The 13,265-nt window shown below is 43.5% G+C and overlaps 1 protein-coding gene across 1 annotated transcript in view; it reads left to right on the top strand.

Moving 5' to 3' along the window:
- LOC134348853 (uncharacterized) overlaps positions 1 to 7,289 on the top strand; it is a 79,719-nt gene extending 72,430 nt beyond the window's left edge. The window contains exons 16-17 of the mRNA XM_063052636.1: positions 1,584 to 1,627; positions 4,733 to 7,289. Coding sequence (XP_062908706.1) covers positions 1,584 to 1,627; positions 4,733 to 4,801 — 113 coding nt within the window. The 3' untranslated portion in view covers positions 4,802 to 7,289. The remainder of the gene's footprint in view (positions 1 to 1,583; positions 1,628 to 4,732) is intronic.
- The last annotated feature ends 5,976 nt before the right edge of the window (positions 7,290 to 13,265 follow it).

The raw sequence follows: 13,265 nt of genomic DNA on the forward strand, positions 1-13,265 counted from the left end.
ATAACCCAGCCTTCTCTGTGCAGGTCCAGTCTGTCTCCACAGATACAAGCACGAACATCTGGGCTGATATTGCAACACAACTTTGCAATGTTGCTGGTCGAGTGCCAACCCAAGACACAGTTGTGTCCTCGGAAGACAGATAAAGTTAGTCAGCACAATTCTGAATTAGTAAATGTGACTTATGTCTGATCTCCTGTCTGTATCATCAGCATCATTAAAAATCCTAGCTATGTTTGACTTGATTTGATTCGATGCAAACGATACATTTCACTGTGTCACTGTGTGAAATCAACCTAGTGCATGACGGCTACTTTTTGCGGCAAATCAAATCAACCAAAAGTGGAACTTCCCGGTGGCCAAATATTTTAATCCTGATTCCGATTCCTGTTCCAACATGTCGGTCCATGACCCTCTCTTATGTCAAGATGAGGGCACCTTCAGGGTGGAGGAGCAACTTTTTGTATTCTGTCTGGGCAGCCTCCAACCTGATGGCATAAATATCAATATCTCCCCCTCCCCTCTTCTTCTATTCCCCACTCTGGTCTCATACATCTTCTCACCGGACTATCCCCTCCCGCTTTTCCTTTCTGCTATAGCGGAAGTTAGAGAAGTCGATGTTCATCCCATCAGGTTGGAGGCTACCCAGACGGAAAAAGTGCTACACATGCCCTTACACTTCCTCCCTTACCACCATTCAGGGCCCCAAACAGTCCTTCCAGGTGAGGCGACACTTCACCTGTGAGTCGGCTGGGGTGATATACTGCGTCCGGTGCTCCTAATGTGGCCTTTTATATATTGGCGAGACCCGACGCAGACTGGGAGACCGCTTTGCTGAACACCTACACTCTGTCCACCAGAGAAAGCAGGATCTCCCAGTGGCCACATATTTTAATTCCACATCCCATTCCCATCTTGACATGTCTATTCACGGCCTCCTCTACTGTAAAGATGAAGCCACGCTCAGGTTGGAGGAACAACACCTTATATTCCGTCTGGGTAGCCTCCAACCTGATGGCATGAACATCGACTTCTCTAACTTCCGCTAAGGCCCCACCTCCCCCTCGTACCCCATCTGTTATTTATTTTTATACACATATTCTTTCTCTCACTCTCCTTTTTCTCCCTCTGTCCCTCTGAATATACCCCTTGCCCATCCTCTGGGTTCCCCGCCCCCCTTGTCTTTCTTCCCGGACCTCCTGTCCCATAATCTTCTCGTATCCCTTTTGCCAATCACCTGTCCAGCTCTTGGCTCCATCCCTCCCCCTCCTGTCTTCTCCTATCATTTTGGATCTCCCCCTCCCCCTCCCACTTTCAAATCTCTTACTAACTCTTCCTTCAGTTAGTCCTGACGAAGGGTCTCGGCCTGAAACGTCGACTGTTCCTCTTCCTAGAGATGCTGCCTGGCCTGCTGCGTTCACCAGCAACTTTGATGTGTGTTAAATGAGCGACTGAATTTTTTGCTTATGTTTTGTCAGGAGACAGTAATGCAGTCAGTTTAGGACATTTGTATTCTATTTGTCACTTCCTTTGTCAGTGTGATCCACTACTGTCATCTTTTAATGTGATGTTTGCAATTATCACAGGGGAGAGACATGCCACACCATCCTCCAATCAAGTGTCAGATACTGTAAGTACATTGGTCTGTTGTTGAAGTACCAAGACCAACAAATATTAATTTGCAGATCAAATTTGTGAAGTTGATAACAGATCTAAATAGATGAAATATCAACTGGCTTAAATATACACTCAATGTCCACTTTATTAGGTACATCCTGCACCTAATAAAGTGGCCACTGAGTGTCTGATCATGGCCTTCTGCTGCTGTAGCCCATCCATTTCAGGGTTCTGCACACCACGTTGGTGATGGCCTCCACTGGTCAAGGTCGACCACGGATGTTGCAACCCAGCTGTTTGGAGTTGATATGGAAGCTAGAGCAGTACAATACGGAGAACAAGCTGTTGCCCATACAGCAGGCTCTCCCTCTCCATGCAGCTGATGAATCCAAAGGAATAGCAAAGACTGAAGCTGTTTGGCACCAGTGGCTTTGGAAGAGTTGCCAGTCAAAAATGAATTCATTGTACGGACTTCGGGAATGCAGTTCCAGATTTCTCCTTGAGATTTACTCCTTCCCTATGAGTGGGTACAGCCACAAGGCAGCGGAGGTATGAAATCAGAGTTTTCCTTATCCTAGATTAGCCACCAACCACAGCTGACAAGCCCCATCTGCCCAAAGTGACTGGTTTTAAGATGCCAGTAACTTGTCTTTGCCCCTTCTCCTTTCAGTGCAAAATGGTTCTGTCAGGCTTAGCAGCTAAGCCACACGTGAAAGCCAGGTGCTGGATTGTTGTCAAAGACTTCAGTATTTGGGATGCATGTCATTCGAAGCATTTAGTAAGTAGTGGAAGCTTATACCCACTACCCTCCCACCACCTCCTTCACCAACTAGGACAACCTTAAAGCTCTGTAACATGTAGTTATTTGAGTTACTGTTGCCTTCCTGTCAGCCTGAACCAGTCTGGCCATTCTCCTCTGCTCTCTCTCTTTAACAAGTCACTTTTGACCACAGAACTACAGCTCAGTGATTTTTTTTTGTTTTTCACACCATCCTCTAACCTCTAGAGTAGTGGTCGCCAAACCTTCGATCGCGATCGACCGGTCGATCTTTGAGACTTTCCCAGTAGATCCTGAAAAAAATCAAAAATAAATACACAAATACTGTTGTAATGTGAGCATTATAAAATGAGTAATACTAATTCGAATAATAGTAATATAGGAATACTTTCGCTACTGAAAGCTGTTTGTAAAGAGAGATTGTTTCCAGGTTGCGGGGTTTTAGTTCCGTTCTTTCTGCCCAATGCGCATGTGCGTAGCCCCCCCCGCCACGCACCACGTTTTCAGCATAGCCTGTGCTGCATCAAAGTGACCAATTAGATTAGATAAGAGTACAGACTGTTGCAAACATCAATATATGGCGCTTGCTCGTGATAACCAGATAGCATGGCAGAGGCTCCACGAAAGAAAGCGAAAACGTACAAATTCCATCCAGAATGGGAAGAGGAATTTCTATGTACCTTGGCGAAAGACAAGTGTGTATGTATGTTGTGCCACCAAACACAAGCACTGACTAAAAGAGGGAATCTGGAGCAGCACCACAACACCAACCACCAGAAGCTTCAAGACACCTACCCCACAAAGCGTGCAATTTGTGCCAGGAAAGTTAAGGAGCTGAAATCTTGGTTGAAGGCCCAGCAATCGTTTTCACAAAACATGCTGCTCAAAATAAGGCTGCTATTGAAGCATCATTTCGTGTAAGTCACCTTTTGGCTAAACACAAGAAGCCTTTTACAGATGGCGATTTATTCAAGGAAGCAATGGTCATTACCGCAGAGACTGTTATTACTGACTTTAAAAACAAAAGCGACATCACAACCGCAATACATAATATACCGCTTGGCCCTGCAACAGTGACAAGGAGGGTAGAGTCACTGTCAGAGTTCGTGGATTGACTTGTCACTCGGTGAATATTTTTCACTGCAGTTCAATGAATCCCTGGATGTAATGCAAACAGCTCAGCTTGTTGTATTTGTCAGAATGGCTTTCCAGGATTTTACAACAAAGGAGGACTTCCTCATTCTTTTGCAATTAAAGGAGAGAATGAGAGGTGAGGATATTTACAATGAGTTTAAAAAATATGTCCGTGAAAATGACATTCTCATTCATAAACTTGTGGCAATTACAACTGATGGGTGTGCATGGTGGTTTTATAGCACTAAAAATCAGTGCCTACTTTGGGTCAAGTTATCTATGTGAAATTGCATTTTCACAGATGAAAATTATTAAATCTAAGTACAGGAGCTGTCTTACTGACAGACACCTCACAGACTGTCTCAGACTGGCTGTCTGTAGTTATGAGCTAAATTTCAGGGAACCAACAGAAAGTATTCAGCCCCGGTCATCACACTGAGTGCAACAGTCAATTTTTATTCATTTATTTTTCGTGTTGAAATAAAATTAAATAATGAAACTTAGAATTAAAGGTGTGAAGTATTGTAATATTCTTAAAGAAAGACAGCTATAGCCTGTTTGATATGCTAGTTACAGTATTTTTTTGTTTGAATTAATTTGAAAGTTTGACAAATGTATTTTGTGTAATTCAAATACAATTAGCCCAAATAAAAGGCCTCAGATTGGAAGTACAATCTGAGCTGTTTTTTCTCTAAACGATTTAGTAGATAGATCTTGCTTTTCACTAAGGTCAAAGTAGGGGATCTTGGGCTTAAAAAGGTTGGTGACCACTACTCTAGAGACTGTTGTGTCTGATAATCCCTGGAGATCAGAAGTTTCTGAGATACTCAAATCAACGGTCCAGCACCAGCATTCCACAGTCAAAGTCACTTAGATCACACTTCTTCCCCATTTTGATATTTGGTCTGAACAACAACAAATGAACCACTTGACCATGTCTGCATGCTTTCATACATTTGATGGGAATGAAGAGTTATGGGGAAAAGGCAGGTAGGTGGAGATGAGTCCATGGTCAAATCAGTTATGATCTTATTGATTGGCAGAGCAGGCTCAATGGGACAGATGGCCTACTCCTGCTCCTAATTCTTATGTTCTTATTGTGTTGCTGCAACATGATTGGCTAATTAGATATTTGCATTAATGTGCAGATATACTGTACCTAATAATGTGGTCACTGGGTATAACTGGTTTTTCTTTCTCCTTCAGAACCTGCCTTCTTCAAATGACAATGTCTCATCTGTTATCTATGCACAGATAACTAAAAAACAGAAATGAACAATCTTCCGAGAACAGAAAGGAAGGGCTTGGAGTCGATATGTGGAAAGTAGTATATTTTGAAATTATTTTTTATATTTTAGGTTTGTGATGTACATTCATGAATATATTTGCCCTGAGTTAACATAATTCAATCATCTCATTGTCACTTCTGACTTACAAATGAGAATCATTTCTTTAAAAACAATTTCAGTATTTTGTTTCAATTTCTATAGACACTATGTGCGAAAAAAAGAACAGCGTCATTATGCAAGATAGATTAAATGGTGTGGGCACGTTTGTTACCAGTACAACTAGTATGAATCGTGGGCAGGTTATATTGGTGTCAGAAGCGTGGCAACACTTGTGGGCAGCCCTCTGCACAATCCTTGGTCTGTGTTGTCATTTATGCAAATGTTTCACTTCATGTTTCAATGTTTTGATGTAAATGTAACGAGTAAAAGCTAGTCTTTAGTATTTCAGAGCTCGTCGTGATAAACAATAATGATTTCAATAAAGCACGACAAGGTTAGATGAAAGCGCTATGAAGGACACTAGCCTATTTACAACAGGTCTGGCCTTTGTGTGCACTTAGTTATCTAATCTATGCTGGTGAAAGGATAAAGCCTATTGAAAACTAAATGTGGAAGGTGGTGGCGAGCTCCATTCTTGATTCATTGAGGTCCTCCTAGTGAGTGTACTGTCCACTACTGGTGAGAAGGTAAATGATTCTGACCTAAAGATAATGGAAGAATGACAATATACACTCAGTCACCACTTTATTAGGTACCACTCCTGTGCTAAATAAAGTGGCCACTGAGTGTATGTTTGTGGTATTCTGCTGCTGTAACCCCTCCATTTCAAGGTTGTTGTGTTGTGTGTTCAGAGATGCTGTTCTGCACACCACTGTTGTATTGTGTGGTTATTTAAGTTATTGTCACTTCTTTGATAAGTGTAGCTTGAAGTTTGTCAACTTGAACTAACTTGACCATTCTCCTCTGACCTCTCTCATTAACAAGGTGTATTCATCCACAGAACTGGCAGCTACAGGATGTTTTTATTTTGCTTTTGTGCCATTCTTTGTAAACTTTAGAGACTGATCTGCATGAAATTCTCAGGAAATCAGCAGATTCTGAGATGCTCAAATCAACTGTTCCGGCACCAGCAATCATTCCGTGGTCAAAGTCACTTAGATCAAATTTCTTCCCAATTCTGCTGTTTGCTGTCAACAACAATTAAACCTCTTGACCATGTCTGCATGTTTTGATGCATTGAGTTGCTGCCACATGATTGGCAGATTAGATATTTGTGTTGATGAGCAGGTGTGTAGTATACCTATTAAAGTGGCCACTGAGTGTGTTTCCACATTAGGATTCGAAGTGACTTGGAGGGACTTGGAGAAGACACGATATGCCTGCAGCCCTTGGTGGTTGGTGCAGCATGTTTAAAATTCACTGACAAAGTGTGTTTATTGAGTAGTTACAGTACATTTTGTAGAGGCAGCTAATGGAGTCCTCTTGATGAATAGCCAGATTAATTGTGTGGGAAACAAATGGAATTTACAAGCAGAAGACAGGGAGGTGTGATTTCTATAGAAGGATAAACCAATGTGTATTCAAGAGAGCATGATCCCGACTAAACTGACAACTCAGAGTGTGCTTATATTTAGTTTAAAGTGTTACGAGAATACACATAAAATTAAGATGTTTGCTGGCCTGGGCTAGCATCAGTGGCATCAGCAGTTGGTCTGCCACCTGCCCTCAGGGGAAGGAGAGATAAGGAACAATGGAGCAGCATCTGGAGATGTGTAATGAAGGGATGTGGGAGAGAGAGCTGTCTGGAGCGGCTCCCCCCTTTGAACCCTGAACTGTTTGAAGTGATGGACAGGCGATACCCCAGCAGGGGGATAAAAAGGGACAGGTTCGCTAAGACAGACACACACGCCACCCGAGGTAACGAGACCCTGGAAGCGGTGCGCCTCTCACGAGTGGGTGAGAAGTGCCAGACAACGACCAGGGTGGAAAGGTACGATCAGCGGGAACCCGGTGTGTGTCCGCCCTTGCCTGGGTGCCGGGTTCACTGCAGAGGATCGACCGCATCTGGAGGAGGGGTCACAGTCGGTGACCTCAGGTGACATCACCAAGGACCCGCCCCAAATGCTGTTTGTGAGCCATCTTGCTGGTCTGTGAGTGAGGCAGTGTTCTGAATGATCAGTTGTTCCTATTCTATGTCTCTCTTCCCCCACCTTGTCCATCGCCATGGCAACGATTACTGCGAACTGAACTACTAACTGGACTGAACTTTGAGTCATTTTGAAATTGGTCATTTACCCCTAGACAACGATAGAGCTTGATTGATGCTGTTATCTTAATTCTGTGCACATGTGTGGTTATCATTGTTGAATTGTTGCATTTATTATCCTTTCAATTACTGTGTTGCTTGTTTCTTTAATAAAACTTTCTTAGTTCTAGTACTCCAGACTCCAACTGAGTGATCCATTTCTGCTGGTTTGGCAACCCAGTTACGGGGTACGTAACATAAGATTGACATGATAGTTTATCATTTCAAAGCACGGGGTAAAATTTGCAGGTAAAAAGTATTTTTATTTATGGAAGCTTACAGCAATAGATTCTCTCCATGCCTGCAAAGGTCCCTCACTCTCTACAAGGTTTGCATTATTGAGAAGGAATGCAGACCAAATCAACATGAGAGTTTTCTGCTGATCATGAGAGTGAAAAGGCCATTCTGTATGAAGATAGAGACTCATATGGATTTACAACAGCTTTGGCAAGGTTTGCATGCCATTGCTTCCTATAAGGCAAACCATAACAGCATAAACATTGCAGTGATTCTTCACTCCCCAGTGAGCACAACGCATTTTATACATGCATTGAAGTGGAAAACAAAACTACACATGTGCAACTCCCATGGCAGCTGGCAATCCTGTGATCTCAGTCTCACTAAATCCATAAATAGAATAATAATTGTAAAAGTATCAATGAAAAACCACACCAACTTTGGCATTCACCCGGTTTACAGAAGACAAAAACTGTTCAAAAAGAAAGAAATAATAGTAATAAAAAAATAAATAAACAATATATATCGAGAGCATGAGATGAAGAGTCCTTGAAAGTGAGTTGATTGGTTGTGGATGCTTTTCAATGATGGGGCAAGTGAAGTTAAGTAAAGTTATCCCCTTTGATTCAAGAGCCTAAGCCAGATTCTGTGTTGATTCTGAATTGGAAAAATTCTCACAAATAAATAGAGTAAATGATGGAAATCACTGGTAAGCAGTCTCAATGGAAGAAAGAGATGCAGAAATGTATCTCCACAGCCACTGACTAACATGTTGAATACTTCTAGCATTCTCATTTTATTCAGACTTTCATCATCTGCACTGCTTTAGTTCTGGATGCTTGTTTCACTCAGTATGAGCTGTTGGAAGACTGCAGAACAACCAGCAGGGCCTGATCCACACAGGTGCAAACAATAATAGACTAATATCAACATAAGATGTTTCTTGTCCAGAGAAAAGAACTAGTTTGCATCTCTATGGGCTTGTTTGCTCAGAATAGCCTGTTATCATCTGTACCTCTGGAGCAATGGATGGATGATAGATCAAACCTATTAATCCTCAGGAGGCTTCAAAGCCAATAATTTATTTGACAAGTGCTGAAACTTGTTGATTATTGTGGACGATGTGATTGCTCATTTGCTTACTGTAAAATTCCATGCCTAACATTTTGGTTTTGCTATGAAATGAAATCAGATCTAGGAATATGAAAATATCAATGTTTCTGCACTCGCGGGCTGACAAGTTTGCACTTCTGGATGTGGCAGTTCAGAAGATCCTGATAAATGTTCAGCAGATATTCTCTGTCTGCCGCAGGGTTTTAACCTGAAACATTGACAATTCCAAAGTGGATACAAGTCATGGATAATCATGATCATCTACCTAAGAAGAAAGAAGAACAGGAAATAATGTGAAATGACATTTCTGAGAACCTCTTGCACTTTCTTTCAATGCCAACAATAGAATACAGGACATCAGGTTCAATTATTTTCTGGCTCTGTATCAAATTTTTAAAAATCTGGGCACCATGAAGAAAATTTTACCTCAGGATTTCCTCAGACTCATTCCACTCTCTCTCAGCCCTTCCCCTTACCCTTTGGTTTACTTTTATGAGTGCTTCATCGTCCAAAAATAACCCCTTTCAGAATAAGAACCTGATCCAATGTCACTAGCATATGTCATGAAATGTGTTGCTTTGCAGTAACAGTACGTTGCAAAAGAGGACCTCTGTTGGTCAAGGTTGACCAAGGATGTTGCGTCCCAGCTGTCTGTGTGATACGCAAGCCAGGGAAGTACGATATGGAGAGCAAGCTGTTGTCCATGTTGTCTTTTCCCCCTCTCCACACATCTGATGAATCCAAAGGAATGGCAGAGCCAGATACTGTTTGGCACCAGTGGCATTGCAGGAGTTTCCAGTCAGCATTGAACTCAACGTAGGAATGCTTTAGGGAGTCCAGCTCCAGATTTTTCATTGGGCTTTACTTCCAAAACTTTCCCCATGAATGGTCCAGCTGAAAAGGCAGTGGAGGTTAGAGATCAGTTTTCCTCCTCCTGGATGAGCTGCCAACCATGGCTGACAAGCCCAATTTGTTCAAAATGTCTGATTTGAAGGTGTCAGTACCCTGCCTTTGCCCCTTGTCCTGTGAGAAGAAACTGTTCCACTGGGCTTAATAGTTAAGGCACATGTGAAGGTGAAGAACTGGATGGTTGTCAGGGGCGATTTCAGGTGCATGCCATTGGGAGCATTTAATAGGTAGTGGGATCTTATCCCAGCAATAACAACCTTCAGGTGTTGCAATGAAGTGAAGGAAAGCGGACCCCAGAACAGGACACAGACACGGTGGTAGCATTAACAGAAAACTATTAATAGTTTCCAGGAAGGCCGGAAAGTGAGGATTAGAAGCCAACACGGACATAAATGTTGGACAACAAACCGGAGGAACCTGGACTTGGACTCGGACGCAGAACCTGGACTTGGACTCGGACGCAGGCTTGGACTTGACTTGGACTCAGAGCCTGGACTTGGACTTGACTTGGATTCAACTTGGACTTGGAGCCTGGACTTGGACATGGACACAGAGCCTGAACTTGGACATGGAATTGGACCCAGAGTGTGGACTTGGACTCAGACTTAGATCTGGAGCCTGGACTTGGACTTGGACTTGGACACAAAGAGACAGAATACCCAACTTGGAGTAGCAGCAAACAGCTGGACCTGCTCAGCTGGAAACAAGACAACTAAACCAAACAACAGACAGTTCAAATCACGGAGTAGCTCGTGAACGGCAAACGGCCGGTAATCACTCAGCTTGACACGAAGAGACAGAACTCCCAACTTGGAGCAGCGGCAAATGGCTGGACCCATTCAGTTGGAAATGAGATGACAAAAACCAAACAATGACAGTCCATTTGTATCTTGGCTTGGAGTGGCGGCGAAACGGCCAGCAACCCAGCTAGACACAAAAATGACTGAATTCACGATGCAGCCACAGGCACTGAAGCAACTTAGTCCATGATTCTTGGCGGCTCCAGAACGAGCATAGCTACCCTGGCTACGGTGACGAACCAGCAGTGAGTAGATGTAAGCCGGAGTCTTTATGCTGCCGGTTCAAATGAGGATCAGGTGCCCTAATCAAGGAGCCCAGTGGAACATGGGGAAAAGGAAATTAACTGAAATGAGTAGTCAACGGACCGGACCGTGACATAAGGAACCTACATTGCAAGACAAAGTAATAAAAATTTTAACTTACAATAAATATATATATTAAATAAACTACATAATTTAAGCAAATAGAGAGGAAAATTACTGAGGAAGTGAGCAAGGGTTTATTGTCCATTCAGTAATTGATGGTGAATGGAAAGAAACTGTTCCTGAAATATTGAGTGTGTGTCTTCAGGATCCTGTATCTTTTCCTTGATGGTAGCAATGAGAAGAGAGCATGTCTGAAGTAATGGGCTCTCTACACCATTTTGCTTAACTCATAGAAAAATACTTCTGGCGAATTACTCAGTGAGATAGGGCCTCTCAGTGGGAAAAAATCAACTGCCGTTCGACCCCGTTCACATTTAATCTGTTTTCCCAACCCACCTGCCTCCCTGTGACTTCTATCACTGTTATTGATAACTGGCCCTACTGATCAGCAGGGTCATTTTCCTTGTTCACCTCAACATTCTTCAAAGGGAACATATTCCGTTTGTGAGAGGGAGAGATTAGTTTGATTTGTCACATGTCCAACAAACACTAAAAAATGCGGTGAAGTGCGTCATTTCGACACAGCATGCCCACAACTCACCAACCCCAACCCGTACATCTTCTGTATGTGTGAGGAAACTGGAGCATTCAGAGCATCTCAGCGCGAAATGTACAGACTCCTTTCAGACAGCAGCGGGAATTGAATCGAATCAGGATCTCTGGCGCTGTAAATCGAATACGTTAACCGCTATGCTACTGCGGGGAGTGCGACAGAGTTGTGCACCAGAGTGGATCTGAGATCACACCCGCCTGAACAGATTTCTGCCCGGACGAGTTAAGCCCTCTCTCCGATTTCCTGATTCCAGTTCACTGAATTTCCCTCTCCTGCTCCTCTCGGCTCATGCTCGTTCCAGCTGAGCACAAATGGGAGACTAACACAAAGTATGAGATCACACAATCTGCGGAAGTTTGACGGCTGGTTCTCCATAAAGAGAGGGATTTCCCTTCACCAATCACAGTCACTTTGTTTCAGTTAATCAGCACCTCTGTCCTATGTCGGTACATGGGTCAAAAATAAACTGATTCGAATCGCAGACAGGCGTTTGAGAAATAAACTCAACGAGCAGAACACCGAGAGCTAAATTCTTGCACATACCGAGCGCAGACTCACCGCGGATAAAGAGTTGGCTGAGCCGAGACTCATGTCAATGGGAGATACTTGTTCACCACTGCTCTTCCCCTTCAGGATGTGGTGCGGTACCGCACTGTTCAATGTGCAGAATATCAACACCCGCAGCTTTCTGCAGAGACGAACTCTGCAGGAAGCTCCGAGCAACAAACTGAGCAAAAACGGAAGCCGAAAACCCCTCGATGAAGGTAGCAAAGTCCACAGACTCACCAAACCAGAGAGAAACAAATTGTTTCAGCGGATGAAACAGCAACGTGGCTCCTCGGCATCCTTCATACAACCAAATCCGACAGTAAATTACCAGGGGCGAGGCCAGTCGAGGCCTCTGCCCCAGCCAAATCCCTGTCCCTCTTTCAGGGCAAGTTCGTGCCCAAGTACACTTAGAGAGGAAGCATGCGGTTACTGTGGACACAGTGTGGGATTTCTGGGAACTGGCTGTGTTGTAGATGTTAGTAGCCGTATTTTAACTCGAAGTTGCATTTTCTGAGTGAAAAACTTACGTGGTTTTGTAAAAAGAATGACCTCGATGGTAGAGGAATCAACTGAGAACAGATTAGCCGAGCATGGGATGTCACATCATTTCCCGCAGAGTGGAAAGACACGCAAGATGCCAACCAGACTATTGCTGTAGAGTCTGAATCTTGGGATCCTGAGACTGCTGGACTGTCCCGGTGAGACTCCAGACCCCTGTAATTCTAATCAATGTCATTAGACCTGATGTCCCTTGTGGGACGATTCCTGCCGAAATTTTTATTGGTCAGAATTTAACATCTTTCTACTAAGCTCACTGGCACAAAGAGAGGGGTTAGAGTTTGGGGCTTCTTGTCAAGATTTACAATCCTCAGGAGAAGGGTTGGGTGTGGGGTTTCTTGTCAAGATTTACAATCATCAGGAGAGGAGTTGGGTGTGGGGTTTCTTGTCAAGATTTACAATCCTCAGAGCACAACTGGTGATTATGGAATGAACATATTTTTTATCCCACGCCAGACTGATCTGCTCTCATTGAATTCCACTATCACCGAGGACACTTTCTTTTACAAAATTACATAACTTGTCCACAGACACAATACAACATAAAATTAAAATAGGGTTACGAATATCTACAAAACACTGAGTTCCCAATGGGAGGCACCATTCCCTGAAATCCCCCACTGTGCCCACAGTGACCACATGCTCCCTTTCTATGGGCACTTGGGCACGAACTTACCCTGGAAGAGGGACAGGCATCATCTTGGGCAGAAGCCTCGATGGTCTGCCACCTGGACAAGGTCACCCTCTCCCACAGTGATCTACTGTCAGCTTTGGTCGTATGAAGGATGCCATGGAGCTGTGTTGCTGTTTCATCTGCTGAAACAATTTGTCACTCTGGTTTGGTGAGTCTGTGGACTCTTCTACCTTCATCAAGTGGTTTTCAGCCTTCGGTTTTGCTTGGCTGTTGCTCGGAGCTTCTCGCAGGGGTTGTCCCTCCAGACAGTTTCCAGTGCTAATATTCTCCACATCAAAGCAAAAAGTGCGCACAGACAGAAATAGA

Source organism: Mobula hypostoma, chromosome 7 (assembly GCF_963921235.1).
Source record: "Mobula hypostoma chromosome 7, sMobHyp1.1, whole genome shotgun sequence".
Taxonomy (NCBI): Eukaryota; Metazoa; Chordata; class Chondrichthyes; order Myliobatiformes; family Myliobatidae; genus Mobula; species Mobula hypostoma.